Consider the following 19,572-nt stretch of genomic DNA (forward strand, 5'->3'; position numbering starts at 1 on the left):
TCTCGTGACTTACTGGGACACTTGAAGAGAACACAGCCCTCATTAATCGTGTTAGTAACACCTGTGGTTTTTCTATTAGAACAAGTCAAAAGTGTCTGCTGTGAAACCGGACCTCAGCCTGTCATACAGTGTGAGGTTATTTTGAAGCAGTTGTGAGAGTGTTCACCACTTGGTGGAGCAATTTGTCTGATTTCTGATTTATTAGATTGTTCTCTAAATCTACCTTAACTTTGAAACACTAAATTAGTTTTAGTGTATTTTGCATTCACAAAAGAGTTAAAAGAGCTGATTCACAGCAGACGAAAGCGTGTGTGTGTGTGTGTGTGTGTGTGTGCGCGCATGCTCTCTCTCTTGTACAGATTCTTCTACTTCTGTAAACAGGGTGCCACTGGTCAACCTTTTGCCTGAATAAGGCAGTGCTCCTCACTTTTTTCCCTTGTTAACTCTTTGTTTTCCAGACAAAAGATTTGCCTGCAGCCCCCTCCAAATGAAGCGTAACAAAGTCAAAAGTGTAATTAAAAACAAATACAAAATACAGTTTGGGCCTGTAAAGTTTCATGTGACATCATCCAGGATGCAGTGACAAGAGGAGGAGAGATTATGCCAAGGATGACCTAGACTTCTCCTCCTTCCCATCTTGGGTGGTTCATGTAAGCAACCTCCACTCGCTCTCCAAACATGCATCTTTATGAAGCACTGCGCTGTGAGGTGTGATGTCAAGACTGAGCTCTCGCAGCTCCCCAGACAAGTCTAAAGGAGGATCGAGGAGAGGCTGAAAACTTCTAACAAGTCCAAAGACTTACCACAAGACACACAAGTTTGCATCCTGAAAACAGGTGAGTGACACTAGACCTCAAAAAGCCACCAATCAGTATTATCAGTGTCTATTTTTTTCACATTTTTATGACTTAATTCCTCCCATCTTGTGCCATTAAGCTTCACTGCGACTCCTTTTTCATTGTGTCTGAGCGCATAGTTTTACGCTGTTATCACATTCTTTTAGTAATGGTCTCGTTCCACTACATTACTATATTTGTACGTGTTTTTGACCCTTCTGTGCTGCACTCAGCCTGTTGCAGAGATACACTGAGGGGTACTTCAGTAAGACAAACATTTCTTAGCACGGCTGCTCAGTTTGTGTCTGTTAGGACTAACACAACTGTTTATATTTAAATGGGATTGTATGCTCTGTGACATTTGCACATTGTTAACTGTAAATAACTAAAAGTATCAGATCTGTGGAAATGATTCAAACATTTTAAATTCTATGTAAATGATAAAAATATGATTATTCAGGCTATGTTGCTGCATTGACGTGAGGAAGGCGATGGTCTTTTGCCTCTTTTTATTTTCACAAGACCAAGTGTGGTTCTGCGTGTTTACTTGATGTCTTTCAGTTCCTGTCCTGTTAAGTATTCTCAAGAAATGTGTGTATCTTAAATATGGACAGACATGGAGTCAAAAACTGATGCTGGACCAGCATCGATGACCAACGAAGAACTGGCTGCTATTGAGGATGAAGAGGTTCTCAACAAGATGGTGAGTCAATGATATGTTACTTTCAATGAGTTTGTGTCTACCATCATGTATGTGTATCATGCAAACAGTGTTGTAAGGGAGGGAGTGGCCTTTGTGCAAAGAGAAAAAATGTAATTCTTACAGATAATCTTAAAGGTCCAGTGTGTAATGTGTTTAGTTGTTCATAATAAAAATCTGTGTTGCCCGTTCACAAACTCGTCCTTTTTCATGAATATTTACCACCACCATCAATTCCAAGTATTCCTTTTGGCTTGAAATTTTACATTTGCATTCGCATGAACTGCTGTAGACGCTCCATATTCATGCGCCATCTTGAAATACGTTAGCTGGTAAGGGACATACAGGACGTGCTCTGCCTTTCGCGTTTTCGCTGTCACTTGATAAACTCACAGGTGCTGCTAATGCTGCTAATGGGTATTGTAGCTTCCTGGCCCCGGCAAGTTTGAAGTAGGAAACATGGAGGACCACACGTATTCAAAATTTCAGGAACAGGAGTCTTCTTCTTCGCCCAGAAAAAGAAAAAGGATATTGTAAAGAGCAAGAGACCGGCTTTTTGAAGCGTGAAGGCTACCGTAGCTGTAATATGTACTTTGAACTGCGTGGTGCGAGAGAGTTGATTGCGATATATGATCTCAACGCTAGATGGGAGAAATTCCTGCACATTGGACCTTTAGTGCTTAATTCAAAATCAGCCTTTTTATATTTGCTGTGCTGAAGATTTTACTTTAAGTCATTACTCTGACAGTGAGCCTTTTCTCACTTGTTTTTTTTTTTTTTTTAAATTAGGTGACCTTTAACTCAATAATTACTTAAAAACTGTCTTTTTAGCTGGATAAAGCAACAGATTTTGAAGAGAGACGAGTGATACGTGCTGCATTGAGGGACCTGCTCAAGAAAAAGAGAGGTAAAATCTGATACTTGCTCCCGTGCTAGTTAACATAATAATATATCCATTATTCCTCTACTGCTTTGCTTGCTTTCTGAATTGTCCACCATCTCTCATTAGATAAACGAGAGCAGGATCGAGGATCGAGGCAGCAGGACTTGAGACAGCAGGGACTGAGCAAAGGAGGGACAATAGGTGGAGCTGTTAGCATAGGCAGAGCATCCATGAACCAGCTGCCACCCACAAACAGTACGTTCATAAAGACGCTCTCGGACACCTTGTGATATTGTTATGTTTCATTTAAATTATGTGAGCTTCTTGATGTTGATTTGATTCTCTGCATCTTGTTAGAGCCACCAGGCCAGTCCTCTGCATCAGCAGGCAGGTGAGTCTATTGTATGGTCAGTTTTGCATGTTCGGGTTCATTAGCTGCACAAAGCACGAGTAAAAAAATGCAGTTCCTTTAATGCAAACATGCCCACATAATTTGCTTATTCACATCCTTTATTATTTTGCTAAATAATTACCTTTTTATTAAAACAATATTGGCCTTGTATGCAAAAGTTTTTTTTTAAAAACTTGAGTAGCCACATCCACGAACTGAACATGGTGTTAACTGTGAGATGAATCCTATACTTTTCTGTACATACTGTGTGTATCTCCTTGTCTTTGTTTCTTCTTCTCAGCAAGGCCAGTCCTGCTGTAGCCTCAGCCCAGAAATGTCCTCCTGCTGTAGCACCCAATCTTAAAAATGTCAAACAGATGCTTCTGGACTGGTGCAGGGCCAAAACAGAGCCATATGAGGTAAACATGCCCTGACTTTTCTGTCTGTGAATTACTGCCTAGTGGAGCTATACATAGCTATGCACCTTATGTTTCATTCTCTGCCACTATTTCGTCTAAACTGATTCCCCTCTGGTCTGAAACAGGGGGTGGACATCCAAAACTTCTCCTCAAGTTGGAAAGACGGCATAGCCTTCTGCGCTTTGGTACACCGCTTCTTCCCCGATGCGTTCGAGTACTCCATCCTCAACCCCAACAAGCCTAGGGAAAATTTCCAGCTGGCTTTCAACACTGCAGAGTGAGCTGTCATTCCTTATATGAAGAAACAAAAGCATCTTGTCTGGAACAAGCTCCAGCAGTGCATTGCAGATAAAAAAACAAAGTGATTTTACAGTTCTGTGCCCTAGTTGGTCGGTGACACCCTCTCTCTGTCTGCAGGAGGCTGGCTGGCTGCCCCCCTCTGCTGGACGCTGATGACTTAGTCCGGATGAATGAGCCTGACTGGAAGTGTGTGTACACGTACATCCAGGAGTTTTACCGCTGCCTGGTGGAGAGAGGCCTGGTCAAAACCAAAAAGCGACCATAGACTCTGCGAAGTCAGACAGCTTTCATTATTGGCTGTGATAATCAATTTAATACACACATAAGTATCAAAAGAATATTATTATGCACCTTTTTCAACTGAATATTTACATTTTGAATATGATCTTAGTATTGATATTAAGTATTTAATTGTCTGATGCATCATGTGAATGTAAATGCCCAGTGCCTAGTATTTGTATTAGTTTGTCTCAGCAGAGACTAATGGGTGTCTATGTGCTCTCAGTGGACAGCTGGTGTTTCGGATCTGTACATTCCACTGAGATTACACATCTGCATTAATCCCAGTCAGGACCATAGAGAATCTGGGAACAAATGTTATCATGAGGCTGTTGAGGGCCTGAGGGCGTAAGTATTACAGACACATTTAATAAATATTATCCATTCCATTAAACATGCTGTTGTTCTCTAACTATAACTGACGGTTAAACTAAATGGTACTGTAGACGCCAAAGTGTTTTATTTGCCTGATACAATATTCAGCAACTCCTCATGTTTTATTTAAAACTATTTGACCAAGACTTTGTTATAAATGGTTTAGATTTGTGTTTGGTTTGGGCTTGAGACTTCATTTATAACAGATTTATAACAGAAAGCCTGTTTTACAAGCCTGGGTCTGTCGAAGTTTCTGCCTAAAAGGACGTTTTCCATCGCCACTGTTGCACTAAATGCTGGCTCTTGGGGGAATTATTGGAATTGTTGGGTCTTTGTAAATCATAAAGTGTGGTCTAGACCTACTCTATCTTTAAAGTGTCTTGAGATAACTCTTGTTATGATTTGATACTATAAATAAAATTTAATTGAATTGAATTTACTGACAGGAAGGGTAAATTATAAATTGTAGGATCCAGTGTTTTGTGAGCTCGGACTCTGCTTTTATCGTTTGTCTTTTGCGAGGCCCCCAACTTTATGGAGTGCAATACTAAAAAATAGCTGTACTCCTTTAATACTGAGGATTCCTTAGATAATTATAATTACACCAGCTTTTCTAACGATCACATGATTGACATGTTGCACAGTTCATGTGCTTAATAATTTATGTGTGCTACATATGCACCAGAACCAAAGCTAATAATAATAATAATAATAATAATAATAATAATAATAATAATAATCACAGGTTATCTTTTTTCGAAACTAAGGACATCATTAGAACATCTCAAAATTACTAAATTTGATTAACACATTCTTGATAGTCCCTATAGCCTATACTAACATGTATCTTTAAGCTACAAGTACACAATCAGTTTTAATTGCAGCGTTATCTCCTTGATTGCCTATCACTGATAGGTAGCTTTGCCAGACTGAAATTTAAATATTGGCATGCTAATCAATTAAACCCCCACCAGTGACGCACTCATGCCAGATTAATGCGTCACTGCTCAGCGTTCAGTACTCAATTAGGTTATTTCTGGACGGATGCACTTTGGCAACTGATTTTTGTTTTGCCTTCCCTGCTCTACCCGCCCCCTCATGTGCCCATATGTTTTACCCAGAGAGAGAGAGAGAGAGAGAGAGAGAGAGAGAGAGAGAGAGAGAGAGAGAGAGAGAGAGATGGGTCGCTGTACGGCCGGTGTGCAGGCGGGATGCTGACCGAAAAGAACACAGCTGCTCCGGCCAACTGCGCTGCGCTATAGATAGTAGTGATAAGTAGGATGAGGTATAATCAGCTGTTGTATCGTAGTGTAAACATCAACATGCAAGAGTCCGGACACATCAACCGCCTCCTCCTGTCCTGACAGCCCCGCGGCGCTGTCTGCACCTGACAGAGACGTACGCTGTCCGCGGTACCAACGGGTCGCATCCGTCCTGCAGGCTGGCTGGGTCGGTCTGTCTCAGTCGCTGTCTCAGTCTCCGGACCGTAAATCGATCTTCGCCTTTATGTGACAGTCCTGTCGCGTTGATTGGCGTGTGAGACAAAAGGAGACTGATGCTGTTCCCCTCTTTGAATTTGTGAGATCACCTTTGCGGTTCACCTTGGAAATACAATTTAAATAAAAAAAAAACCTTGAAAGGTAAGACAGATTTCCAGTTTCCACGAGGATGTTTTCACTGCAGCTGCGTGTTTGTGTTGATTTTTTAATATAAAATTGTGCCAATTGTGGTGTTTTTCATGAGTCCAGGCTCGCACCTTTGTAGGCTCATGGACTCTATGAAATATTAAAAAGGGCAAACATGCAATGTGGTAGGCTACTTAACGTTAAGCTCTGAAAGTTGCTTTTTCACTTTTAAAGTGAATTCATTACAAAACGCGTCTGATCACCATCAGTCAACGCTCTGTTTTGCAGGTTACTATGGTCACATGAGATTGTCTGTTACAAAGAGATTCTAATTTGCATGTCGTGAATGATTAAAAGAGGTGTATACTTTCTGTATGGGAGATCACATAAACAAAATGGTGGGAGGCCTCCTGTCCTGTCAGGCATCCTCTTCCTTGTGACCTACAGTGTCAGTTGACATTGTCTGATGTGCTCTGTTATCTGCTGCGGTGGGTCAGCTGTGTCCGGAGACAGAGATCAAATGAACCGTGAGCAGTAAAGCGCTTTACACTGCGAAACCATCCCATAATGATCACCAACAATATTGTCTTTTGCTTTGGAAAAGGGTCGGGAGGCTAATTAATGTTGCTAGGCAACAAGGATATAGGTCGGAGTAGTTCCTCAGCCCACTGGTGGAAAATAACTTAGTACATTTACTCCACTACATTTATGTGACAGCTTTATCTAGGCCTGTTAGTTACTTTGCAGATTCAAATTACTTAACACAATCTAATCAATTATGATGTAATATTATAAATGTAGCTACTCAGCAGTAGGCTGTATAAAATAGTTACAATTAGCCCCCACCTTTACCAACTGCAACATTAAAGTAATGCTTACACATATTCCAATTATATAATATATATGATTCTGAGATGGCCCATTCTGCATAAAGAGTAGCCTACTTTCACTTTTGGTACTTTAAGTTTATTTTGATGCTAATACTTATGTAGGCTACTTTTACTTAAACATTTGAATGCAGGACTTTTACTTGTAAAGGAGTGGTATTTGAGTACTTCTTCCGACTGCCTCAGCCCAATTGCCTACTCATGATCACGTCATCAGTGATGACTAGGGAGCATGATGTGGACAGGTGCTCAATTTAATGTGATGCATTCTCTCAGCTTCCACTCAGTTTGCTGTTGCACCTGTATACCAAGAACTCACTGACTGATGTTCATTTTTATACTCTCTGGAAAGGCACACTGTCTTGTTTTTATGTCAAATTGTCTTTTCTTTCAAACACTTGTAAGAGAAATGTGTTATAATTATCTACATACTGCCTGTTGCAGGTCAATGGATCGCATGCAACAAATCAGCACCGACCCTTGTGGGCCCAAAATGCAACCTGGACACTGTGCTTTGATCAGAGTCGATCCAGCTTTACCTCCACAGCTTGCAATCAAGGAACCACCTCTCGTTAGCCCATCAGAGGTGCTCATGAAACAGTCTGGATTGAGCCTCATGCAGGCTGCAGAACAAATGCAGTCAGGGCAGCCAGAGTCTGGGTCCACCCAAGCAACACTAGTGAGCATATGCCGGCCAAGACCGAGTGCTCTCGGAACTAAACCTGCTCCAAAGTTGACCAGAATCTCAGTGGACCCCTCCAAGGAAATAGATTTGATCCCAGTTTGTATCCCGGGACCTCAGAGTGCCAACGTCCTGTCGCATTCCCAGACAGAATCCTCCTTCTGCCGTCACAGTCCTCAGAGTCCCCGCAGTCTTCAGTCTTACACCAGCCAGCCTCACCTGAACCCCAATCCCAGCCTGTCCTCCAGCCTCAGCCCCAAACCCAGCCTCAGTCCTCAGCCACAGAGGACGCTCTCACCTGGGAGCTCCACACAGAGCCAAGTGCAGTCCGAGAAGCCAGCAGAAGAGAACAATGACTTCAGGTGAGACAAATAATGCCATTTTTATATTAGGCTACTTAGCCTGTGTGATTTCCACAAGGTCTTAAAAGGATTCTGTACTGTGAATATTATTCCCTGTGATGTCTAAATACAGCTGCAGGAGCTGTTCTGCAGTCAGCGGCTGTAAGAAAGTTGATGTGCCAGACCATGTCACATGAATCAAAGCTGCAACTTTCACTAAGAGCTTTGGGAACCTGACAGAGTGACACAGCCACATTTTATTGGCAGACTTCCCAGAGGCATAGTTTTATTGTGTATCCTCGCTCGTAAACAACGGCTGCCTGTAAAAACTCAGCCTAAATCTTTATATGAAGGAGAAAATAATGTCCTAAGGTCTTCAGATGGCAGCAACCTCTGCCAGTCCTACTGTCACACTCAAACATTCTCATAACGCAGATCATATTCTAATGTAATACACAATTACATATACTTTACATTCAATTACATGTCAGCAGGTAATACTGTTTTAAGGATCGTACTGGGTGGTGTTTACATGGATAACCAACTTTCAAAATGTTAAAGTTTGCTGCTGAAAAGCATCACAATGATGAGCTATGTTCAACAGCCAACTCTCACATCTTAAAGGTACTCTAAGCGATGTCACATACAGCAAACATCTCCTCACTATCATAGACAGCCTAGGGTCCACACACGGCAACAAAAACAAAGTGGTCCGACATGGACCATGCAAACATACACAAACCGTGTTCCAGTGTTCAGCCAATAATGGACAAGAAGGATTTTGGGGGGGGGTTAGTGCGCTGAAGCACAGAAGGGAGGGAACGGGATGAGGAGGAGGGAGGAGCGAGCTAGTCTTTGTTTTGTTTGAAAATACTTTGAACGTCAACAAGGAGTAATGTCACCCAACATCGCTTAGAGCACCTTTAAATATCTAAATGTTTTTGAATGCACCAACAGGGAGAGTTTTTAAAGCAGCACATAAATAGCATGTGATGATAACATTGACCTAAACAAATAAAGGAGACTTTTGCCTGATAGTTTCTGTCTCAAGCTAATTTCCTCTTACCGTACATTGATTTTCATGTTATAGGCTACTGACGTGAATGGAAACAATCTTAAATCTTATGGTTTGCTTTTGAAATGAATAAATAAATGATTTATAGTTGTTTTACTTAAACATGCAAGTACACCAGTGTGGTCATTTAAGATCATTTAAATTGGAAACAAATCTATTGCTAAAACAGTTGTCATGTGATGGTGGAAATCATGAATCCAGATAGCAACCAGCAGAATGAAAGGATTGATATAATGATGATATAGTTGATTTATCAATTAGCGAATCAGGAAGAAGAAAAAACTTAATTGGCAACTATTTTGATAGCTGATTAATCATTTGAGTCATACTTTAAGCAAACTAATTGCCGGTTCCAGCTTCCCAAATATGAGGATTTGTTACTTTTCTTTGTCTTTTATAATAATGACCTGAATCTCTTTGGGTTTTGAACCCTTGGTAAGGCAAAATAAGACATTAGAAGGCATTGCCTTGGATTTTGGGAAACTGTATCTGCAATTCTTTAGTATTTTTTTGACATTTTATAGAGAAAATAATTAATTGGTTGTATAAATGTTAGTTGCAGCCTTGAGTTGCTTGTGTTGTTTCTGTATTGAAACAGTTTTGCTGGTAGGTTAATTTCAAAGGACAGTTAGCTCCATTTCTTTCTCTTTGCTCTCTTTTCTAACACACACACACATACACCTTAGTCATCATCGAGGTACAAAGAGGTGCTTAATTGTGCATATCTTTTTTTCCACAGCAACACTGATGAAAACTATTTCTCTGAGGATTACAGAGAAATAGAAATGCCATCTTTTTACCCAACACAATACAGTATAAAGTAGTTACAGTAAATCTAATGCAGCATTCCCATTGTTTCTATCCTCTGAAAGGGTGTACATCGTCACATGGAACGTGGGATCAGCTGTCCCGCCAGATGACATCACTTCTCTGTTCGGACCAAATGTTTCAGATGGGAGCGTTGACATGTTTATCATCGGGTAAGCAAGTATTTCCACCAGGCTCAGCAGTGCCAGAGAGACAGCCGTGAGTTCCCACTCAGTCATCTGTGTTCATTTTGATGTGTCCCCCTCCTGTTACTCATCACTGTCCTTTTTTTTTAAATTATTTTTTCATTTTCACTTGTTAATGACATTTCTCTACTTTTCTGGCACAACATAGACTGCAGGAAGTCAACTCCATGATAAACAAGCGGCTGAAGGATGTTCTATTTTCAGACCAGTGGAGTGAGCTTTGCATGGACACACTCTGTCCTTTTGGATATGTGTTGGTCAGTAAGGAGTAAAATCTGCTCATATAAGTCATACTGTAGTTTTTGTTTTACTCTTATTCTTTTATTTGCCATCATAAAATATAGTTTACCGTATTGATATATTATTTTCCATCTGTCCCATCCGTCTAGGTGGCGTCCCAGCGTATGCAGGGGGTGCTGCTGCTGGTTTTCTCTAAATTCTGCCATCTTCCATTCCTCAGAGGTGTGCAGACAGAGAGTACACGCACAGGACTTGGAGGATATTGGGTACGTGCTATGCATTGAAGAGCGCTGCTCTGAATTCTGAGATTTATTACGTTGCAACATTTGTGGTGGATCTTATGTCAGTGGGATTTAGGGGGGGTTGGGGGTTGCTCCCTCCTGCCAGCAGGCACGTGCATACGTGGGTGCATATGTCAGTGTGTGACCTTCCTGTGCGTGTTGATGTCAGCATCACCCCTGGCTGCAGCTGGTGCAGTCTCCTTCTCTTTGAGGTCAGTGCAGCAGAAGGCTGTCTGGCTTTCTGGTTCTGTGACTCAGGGGCAGAAAAAACATCCTGCCTTTTTTCCTGAACACAGATACAGTTGATAGATGCCTGAATGCATAAGAGATCAATGTCTCACTATGTCCTCTCTTTGCCCTTTTTTTCTCACTCTTAGGGGAATAAAGGGGGTGTCAGCGCGAGGATGACAGTGTTTGGCCACCCGGTGTGCTTTCTCAACTGTCACCTGCCAGCTCACATGAGGAACCTGGAGCAGCGGATGGAGGACTTTGAAAGCATCCTGCAGCAGCAGCAATTTGAAGGAGGCACTGCAACTGGTGTACTGGACCACGAGTGGGTGATACATATGAGTTGAATTAATATCGCTGAAGATTGAAGATTGACCACCCATGAAACAAAATGCTCATATTCATACATTAAATATTCTGTTTTGTTTTTTTATTTTTTACCAAAATGTTTTAGACCTGACCTGAGCTATAAATTGCAGCAGCTGCTTACCAATGACAAATAAATCTTAGGGGGCCATATTACATTATAGAGCTTAAAAGTCTCACTATTTGATCTTTTATGTGTCTTTAGTTTTAAAGTAGCACGTTTAAAGTTAAGTTTAAAAGTAAAGTAGGATATTTAATAGAGCCTTTACAATTGCCTCTTGAAGTAAACAAAAATAACATTCTTATTTTTTTAAATTAAAATTTATTTTTCTGTCCCCAGTGTCGTATTTTGGTTTGGGGATTTAAATTTCCGCATTGAAGACTATGACATCCATGTGGTGAAATGTGCCGTCGACAGCAATAAGCTGCCTCTTCTGTGGGAGCGAGATCAGGTGAGGCATTTTAAAAACATTTGCCCCTTCACAGACACAGGTAGATTTTTCTGGAAGGCTTTACACCACCTGTTTGTCTCTTGATCACCAACTACAACTAGCAGAGGGCGCTGTAGCACAAAGTGAACAAACATCACCTTTACTGTCATATCAACATGAATGATTGGAATTTGTCTTAGTAAGTTGACTCAAACAAAGAGAAAGACAAAAAATAGTAAAGCCATTTAGTCATAGAGGACATAATACATTAAACAGTATAAAACTGATTCGGGTTCAGGTAATATCCATTCCCATAAAATAAAACACACAAAAGCATCAGAATCAGAATCAGAATCAGAATCAGAAAGGGCTTTATTGCCAAGTACGTTGCACATACGAGGAATTTGTCATGGTGTTGTTGGAGCATGTCACACATACAAATATAAGAAGGATAAAAAGAATATAAACAATATAAGTATAATCATATACACACAGTATGTATTAATAATGATAAAATAAATTTAAATAAATAGTAAAATAAGTTAAACAGTAGTAAAAAAAGTTAAAAAAAAGTAGTAAAAAGGAACGCTACAGCAGAGTAGGTACAGTGGCATGAGAGGTGGGGTGTGGAGAGAGTCAGGATGGATTCCGGGCCTTGTTAATAAGGCTAGTGGCGGAGGGGAAAAAACTGTTTATGTGGCGTGAGGTTTTGGTCCTGATGGACCTCATCCTCCTGCCAGAGGGGAGTGGCTCAAAGATCTTGTGTCCGGGGTGGGAGGGGTCAGCCACAATTTTTCCAGCACGCTTCAGAGTCAGACAGCGCTTCAGAGAGCATAAAACAAATTGGTAAAAAAAAATCCAACACATAAGAACACCATAGATAGCTTCAAGTGCATTAAAGGCATCCACCCTATAGCACAAATATTTAACCTGCTGAGTGTCCTGCAGTGTGTAGTGTTAAGGAGGCGGACAGCTTTGGGATATGTGCTGTTCTGGAACCTGGATATTCTGGTCTTAATGCTTCTTAGTCTTTTGTGGGAAGGAAGGAAATTAAAAAGGTTGTTAGCCGGGTGAGAGGGGTCCTTTAAAACTGTAAGGCCCTTCTATTGTAGTCTAGCCTTATAGAGTTCCGTCTGGGGTGGGAGATTATGGAGGATATATTTATTCATAATTCAAATTGAAAGTCCAAAGAGAAAACGAAGCAAGATCAAATTAAAAATAGTATTATTTTACTACGCTACTAGGAAAAAGCATGCCATAATTAAATGTGAAATGTAAATGCTTAAATGGAAATACTTAAATTAAAATCTCAATAGAAAAAAAGAAATAATTTTATTTTAGCCTTTGCCTTTTATAATTTTCAATTTTCAATTGGACATTTTATCTATTGAATTTTACGTTTTACATTTGACATTGACATTTTAAGATTCACCTTTTACATTTTGATTTATTTAGAAGTGACAGGTGTCAATTTAAATAAGGAGGCGTGGCCCAACGGCTGGTGGGAGGGTCTGAAACGACTTCCAGATGACAGCGGGGTCTCTGAGTATTACTGGCCGACCAGTAAGCAAGCGATCCCGGCCACCGCCAGCTGGCTGTCACCTAAGACTGGAGCTTCCAAGTCCGACAACATATCGGAGCAAATGTCCATATGCCCATGCCCATATTCAAACTGTACACAGTTAATTTCTCACATAAAACAATCTCAGAAATGAATTTAGTTGTGAAATAGCAGACGAAAAAAGCAAAACATAAAATTCAAAAGATAAAATATCAAATTGAAAATTGAAAATTATAAAGGGGAAAGGCTAAAATAAAATTATTTCTTTTTTTCTAGTTGAGATTTTAATTTAAGTATTTCCATTTAAGCTTTTACATTTTCACATTTAACTATTTTTCCTAGTAGCGTAGTAAAATAATACTATTTTTAATTTGATCTTGCTTCGTTTTCTCTTTGGACTTTCAATTTGCATTATGAATAAATATATCCTCCATAGGGGAGATCACATCCAATCTTTCTGGATGCAGTGCACACACTATTTTGTCCAGCTGTCTCTTGTCTTTAGCTCACAGGTTGCCAAACCACACAGTTATTGTGTAGGTAAGAATGCTCTCCACTGCTGCTTTATTAAACTGCACCAACCCATCCCTGGATATACCACAGTTTTCAATTGTCTTAAAAAGAAAAGTCTATGGTCTTGTCTCTGTCCACTTGTTGAACTTTGTTGTTGTTGATGACCAAGGGTAGGCGATCCCCACAGCTCCTGGGAAAGCCCACTTCAAATTCCGGGGTTACTACACACTCCTCTCATACTCTCAAACAAAAAGTCAAGGGCCCATCGACACAGGGACTGTTCAACTCCCATATGAAAGTGTTTGTCAAACAGCCTGGATGGGAGAATAGTATTAAAAGCTGTACTGTAATCGACACACAGAACCCTTGCATAGCTGTTAGAGGCCTCTGGGTGTTGAAAAATCACCAATCATCAACATATTTGTGGTTCTCAAGCTTTTTTCAATAATGTACCCCCTTTGAACAGTTTTTTAAAGCCATGTACCCCCTAACCAGCGTGAATAATGTTTGGTAGAAAAAAAAAGTCTATATAATGAGAAACAATACAGCGATGGTGGCCGGGTAGTGGGTAGAGCAGGCGCATATATAGAGGTTTATTCCTCGATGCAGCGGCCGTGGTTTCGACTCTGCTGTGGGAACAATACTAAACTACTTGTTTAGTACTAAAATACTAAACAACAGCCTTGTACCTGGAAAACATTTAAATGCTAATGAAAAAAGGCGACAAAAAGTTTTTTTTTTTTTAAACGACAAAACCTTGGAAAAAGACGGTAGAAAGAAGGAAGTCGAAAATAGTAAAATAGTAATAAAAACTTCGAAAAAAACACAGTAGAAAGAAGGAAGGCAACACTAGGACGACATAAGTGAGAAAAATTCAAGTAAGCGACAAACTTCGAAAAAAGAGACAAAAACTTTGAAGAAAAAAAGACAGTAGAAATATGTAAGGAAGAAAGGCAAGAATAGGTCAAAAAAAGTGACAAAACCTTAAAAAAAAGGTGACAAACTTCAAAAACAGCAACAAAAACTTGAAACTGAAAATGTCACATACCCCCTGCAGTCCTCCAAAGTACCCCAATTACAATTTGTACAGTACAATTTGAGAAACACTGCTCTATGGCTCTAGGACAACACTGGAGAGAATGGTTACATACCAGGCATTTAAAGACTTTCATGATAACAGATGTTTAAGCAAAACGTCTGTATTCATTCAGACAGCTTGGGTTTGGTTTCTTAGGCACAATTACAGCTGACTTAAAACATGCTGGGACCCACTGCTGTGCAAGGTATATGTTAAAAATCTCAGTTAAAATAGGGGCAAGTTCATATGCACAACATTTCAGGGTAGCACAGCTCAGGGCCTGCAGCCTTTCTACTGTTTTTCTTATGTCATGCTCCCTGATTAATCCAGGCATGTGTGACCTGCTCTGCTTCTCCCATCATTTGTCTAATCTACAGCTCAACATCGCTAAAAACACAGAGTCCATTCTTGAAGGCTTCATTGAGGGACCACTCAATTTCCCACCCACGTATAAGTTTGATGTGGGCACTCATACGTATGACACCAGGTTCGTCCAGCAGTCACCTCAACAAACTTTCTCTATCATATTTTATTTTTCCAGAAGCTGAGGCCTGTTAAACTGCCGCTGCCCACTGTGACAGTCTGTTGCTTCTTTTGTGTCAGTGCTAAGAAAAGGAAACCTGCCTGGACAGATCGCATCCTTTGGCGCCTTCGTCGTACCGGTTCCCCAGTTCCTACCCACAATGCAGCACTGCAGAGGGGTCTGACCTCGTGGTTGGGTGGGGCGACTAAAGTGACACAGCATGTGTACCGAAGTCACATGGGCTACACCATCAGCGACCACAAGCCTGTTTCTGCCATGTTTTCACTACATGTGAGACAATATTTTGCCAGATACACTGTAGCCAAATGTATTGAATGACATCTCTCTTTGTGTTGCTTACTTATGTTTGATTTAATGGTCTTGTGCTCTGTTTTTCTAGTTCCCATTTAAGGTGGATATGCCCCTGGCAGAGCTGCAGGTAAACAAGGAGTGGTGCAAAGTCTCAGATGCTACAGTTAGATTCACTGTTGCATCGACTTATCAGCGAAGCTCATGGGACTGGGTAGCAATATACAAGGTAATTCTCAGATAGTTTTTGCTCAAAAGCTCAGAATAAATGCTTACATTTGATGCCCATTATCAGTTTTTGAAATTATGTCTATTTGTTACTTCTGCACAGGTTGGATTTAGACATCACAAAGATTACCAGGCATACATATGGGCCAAGGGAGAGCATGCAACACAGGTGTGTCAGACATTAATTTTGTGCCATAGCTAAATTCAGGGTTCATTTCTAACTGTTCTTTTCTTCACCAGGTGACATTTACAGAAGAGGATTTGCCGAGAGATGATTGTGAATACATCCTGGGTTACTACAGTAATAATATGAACAGCATTGTTGGGCTGTCAACGTCAATTAAGGTAACAAAAAGTCAGAGGACAAGGTAGCCATCTCACTTCTTATGATATATTCATGAATGGATATTATGGCATATATATGGCCATAGGTATGTGGACACCCAAGCATTATGGCCATATGTGACTGTCTATCCCTTAGTTGTTGGATAGGGTTGAGGGGCAGGGCTCTGTGCAGGCTAGTCAAGTTAACGTCTTCCACAGAACACCAGTGTGCCTACATCAGGGTGTCAAACTCAACTTCACTAAAGTTAAGTTAAAGGGGTTTTAGTGTTGCACACAAATTTTGGGGTGTTTCTGCCTTTTATTGGATAGGAAAGCTGATATCAACACTGGAAAATGAGGATCACATCAAGGGCCGGACATGTGTAGTTTATTGACATGTTTTTATTTAATCGAAAAATTAACATATCTTTGACTATTATTGCCTGTCTCGTATATTCTTCGCACTTACAGTTTGGTCGACATAAAGCCCTCAAGAAGTTAGCAAAAAGTTCCTTAGCTATCATAGATTCAAAGAAAATCAAGCAAAACAATGATTACATTTTTAAAAGCAGCCTCCACACAGCCAACTCACAGCAGCCTGTTTCACAGCCTGAATATTATAATAAGTTTCAGGTTTTTCAAGTTTCTGCCAAATTCTGCTTTGAGTCTCGCACAGTTACAGTTTGAAAAACTGTTTTCCATATTTTTGGTTTGGTGCAAAACTAGGCATTGTGTGCTGTAACATTACGATTTCCCTTAATCAGTGGCGGAAAGCAATCTACTCAAATATTGTACAATTTTAAGATACTTGTTGAGGTGAAATGATAAGTCGATTAATCCATTAGTCAGTCCACAGAAAATAAATCAGCAATTAATAGTTTTGAAGGCTACAATGATATGATTCCAGCTCCTAAAATGAATATTTTCTGGATGTATTCATCAAGTATGTTAGTAAACTGATATCTGAATGAATAATAACCTAATTGTTGGGTTTTGGACTTTTGGTCAGACAAAACAAGATGTCAATAAGTCAATTTGGGGTCAATTGGGCTTGAAATTGCGATGAGCAGTTTTTTTAATGTTTTGACATTTTATGGACTACAGTAAATGATTACTAGGTTAATCGAGAAAATAATGGCTAAATTATTTGAAAATTATCATTAGTTGCAGCCCTTCCTTAACATTATTTAGCTACTTTAGTAGCTAAATAAATATTAATATACTACATGTATTTGAGAGCTACAGTCACTGGTTATACATTACACATAGTTTATACATACAAAACATATGACAATATATATAACTTTTACTTTAGAAAAAATCTGAAAGCAACAAGTAGTCAAGTTTTGTATGTTGTTGTGTTGTTTCTTCTACTTAAGTAAAGAATATGGAGAGGTGTGCCCTTATACTTTTGGTCATATACTGTAGTTTCCTTTTTAGCAAACTTGCTCATGCTCTTATCTTCTCTTGAATTCTCCATCCTAAACAGATCAAGATTCCAGTCCACAGCCCCACTGCCCTTCACTCAGACAGCTTAGACATCAGCTCAGAAGATGACAGCACTCTGGTTTTGCTGGCTCCAAACTCCCGCAGCCCAAGCCCTAAACCCGGCAAACACCACCATCGCCATCGTCGTAGCCGCAGCCCTGCTGTTCCTGCTCTTTCCTCCAACCCCCTCCCCTCCCTGCAGACCCTCAGCCTCTGTCCTCGCTCCAAAGAAGGCCAGACTCACAGCCGCTCACCCTGCTCTGCTGCTAAGAAGGAGCGACTGGTCTCTCCCGAAACTGTGGTGTCCCCCGCCATCAGTCCACTCAGTCCACGCAGTCCTGTGTCTCCAGGTGGTGGGGTGACTGCACCAGAGGCCCTGATCGCTGCCATTTTAGGTGAACACAGACCAGCTCAGGTTAGCCCCACAGGAGTCAAACCGATAGGAAAGACAGGGGACACAGACAATGCATAGAATACAAACATCAATAGTTTAAAGGAAGTGCTGTACAAGGGGAATTATGGCAATATCCATGCAGTCAGAGTCTGATTGGATCCCACAAAGTCACTGTGCTCGTAGAAGCAGCACATTTAGTGACTCCTAATGTAGTTTGCAAACATTCCACATTGTGGCCCTGCAGTTCTCTGTCTCTGAATCGACCGTCATCTCATACACTATGTGTATCTTGGACTCAAAGATGTGTCCAGACTCCCGACGACAAGTGCTTTTATAGACTCATAAGCTATATCATATGTAAACAAACATATTGAATGTGAAACCAAAGTCAGAGTGAACCTGTGATGGATGTGACCAGTTAGACTGACAGCAATATGGATCCATGTAAAAAGTCTTGTATCAAAATAAGGACCCTGGACCGAAGTATTTATGGTATCATAGTGTGTGTGTGTGTGTGTGTGTGGGCGCCTATGTGTAAAAACATACATTTGTGAACAGATGATGGTTTGAATTTTAAACTCTATAGTTCTTGGTCTGTATTCATAAAATTATGCTAATGTTTCTGAGTGCAGAGCATTTCACCACCTCAGTCAATCTGAAATGTAACATGTGGCCGTGTGACTTAGATCAGTGCTTTTTCTTAGCAGCTTTGTGAATACAGCCCCTGTTCTATAGAGGTCAGTGAGTGGATTTTTAAGCTAATGTCTTTGTTTTGCTTTAAGAAACAAAATGTCATGTAATTGTGTGTGTGCAAATAAAACAAGAACAAACAGAAAGCAAACTGACAAAATACTTTTTATTGGACAAACACTACTTCAAACTGTTGTGTTTACTTATGTGTGTGTACATGTTGACTCAAGTCAAACAATGACACATAAATGCACACACATAAGGTTAATACAAGACAGCAGCAGATGTCAAACAGCTTGTCCAGCAAGAAAGCATTGAGATGCTGATGGTAGTGCAAATGGCATAAAAGAATTTGGCAATTTTCAAATAGAAACAACAAAACAAAATGTCAACCTCTTGGAACATCCTAATAATTAGTTCAGACAAAAATGGTCTTGGTGGCTGTGGATCGGAGAGTGGTCGCACCTCAACCACAAGATTGGTGGTTTGATCCCAGGCTAGGGTAGGACCAGCGGTAAATCTGAAGGGCCAAAGAAAAAACTTTTACAAAAAATGATTTATCTTTTCTGCTTTTTTTTCTTTTGAAATACTGGATACTCTCATCTCTTCAGGCTTTTAAAACCTGCTAAAATAATGAAAATACTAGATACCTTTACCTCTACGGGCCCTTAACTTACAGGACATACTGCAAATACTGGATACTGCATTGTACCTGTATTCTGGTCTGTTCTTTTTAACTATTTCTATTTTATTTCATTTTATCAAATATTTAAAATCTCATGTTATTCTATCCTATTTTCCAATGCAAATATATTGGAATGTTCCGTGTTTAAAATGTGCTATAGGCTATATTTTAAATAAAGCTGCCTTGCCTTGCCCTTAGGCCCCTTTTCCTCAAACAAGTAAAACATCATACTTTCACCTCTTCATGCATCCAAAGAACCTTACATTATGTGAAACGCTACTCTTCCACTGTTTAACAATTCAAAAAACAATGGTCCTTAATGAGACAAATCCAAGAATGAAATCAGCCCTCTAAGACCATAACATGTGATGATACATCAGAATCAGCTTTATTGGCCAAGTATACAAGGCATTTAACTCTGGTTTTA

At 40.1% G+C, this 19,572-nt stretch overlaps 2 protein-coding genes across 4 annotated transcripts; both read left to right on the forward strand.

The window, feature by feature from the left end:
* Positions 1–378: 378 nt before the first annotated feature.
* smtna (smoothelin a) lies at positions 379–4,202 on the forward strand. The gene is made up of 8 exons (XM_031277797.2): positions 379–836; positions 1,451–1,539; positions 2,368–2,443; positions 2,546–2,674; positions 2,777–2,810; positions 3,112–3,229; positions 3,355–3,506; positions 3,647–4,202. Exons 2-8 carry the CDS (start codon positions 1,453–1,455, stop codon positions 3,792–3,794), a joined length of 744 nt encoding a protein of 247 aa, XP_031133657.1. The 5' UTR covers positions 379–836; positions 1,451–1,452; the 3' UTR covers positions 3,795–4,202.
* Positions 4,203–5,327: 1,125 nt separating this feature from the next.
* On the forward strand, positions 5,328–18,197 carry LOC116035126 (phosphatidylinositol 4,5-bisphosphate 5-phosphatase A). Of its 3 annotated transcripts, none has more exons than XM_031278078.2 (13): positions 5,328–5,823; positions 7,140–7,739; positions 9,666–9,773; positions 9,955–10,063; positions 10,196–10,312; positions 10,705–10,880; positions 11,262–11,373; positions 14,882–14,991; positions 15,108–15,318; positions 15,428–15,565; positions 15,668–15,733; positions 15,805–15,909; positions 17,378–18,197. In XM_031278078.2, exons 2-13 carry the CDS (start codon positions 7,144–7,146, stop codon positions 17,846–17,848), a joined length of 2,319 nt encoding a protein of 772 aa, XP_031133938.1. In that variant the 5' UTR covers positions 5,328–5,823; positions 7,140–7,143; the 3' UTR covers positions 17,849–18,197. The 3 variants fall into 3 exon arrangements, with proteins under 3 accessions (XP_031133938.1, XP_035848609.1, XP_031133939.1); XM_035992716.1 differs by lacking the exon at positions 5,328–5,823 and adding an exon at positions 5,974–6,096 and having other exon boundaries at positions 17,378–17,848; XM_031278079.2 differs by lacking the exon at positions 5,328–5,823 and having other exon boundaries at positions 7,471–7,739; positions 9,666–9,819.
* Positions 18,198–19,572: the final 1,375 nt, after the last annotated feature.

The sequence above is a fragment of the Sander lucioperca genome, chromosome 1, assembly GCF_008315115.2.
Source record: "Sander lucioperca isolate FBNREF2018 chromosome 1, SLUC_FBN_1.2, whole genome shotgun sequence".
Taxonomy (NCBI): Eukaryota; Metazoa; Chordata; class Actinopteri; order Perciformes; family Percidae; genus Sander; species Sander lucioperca.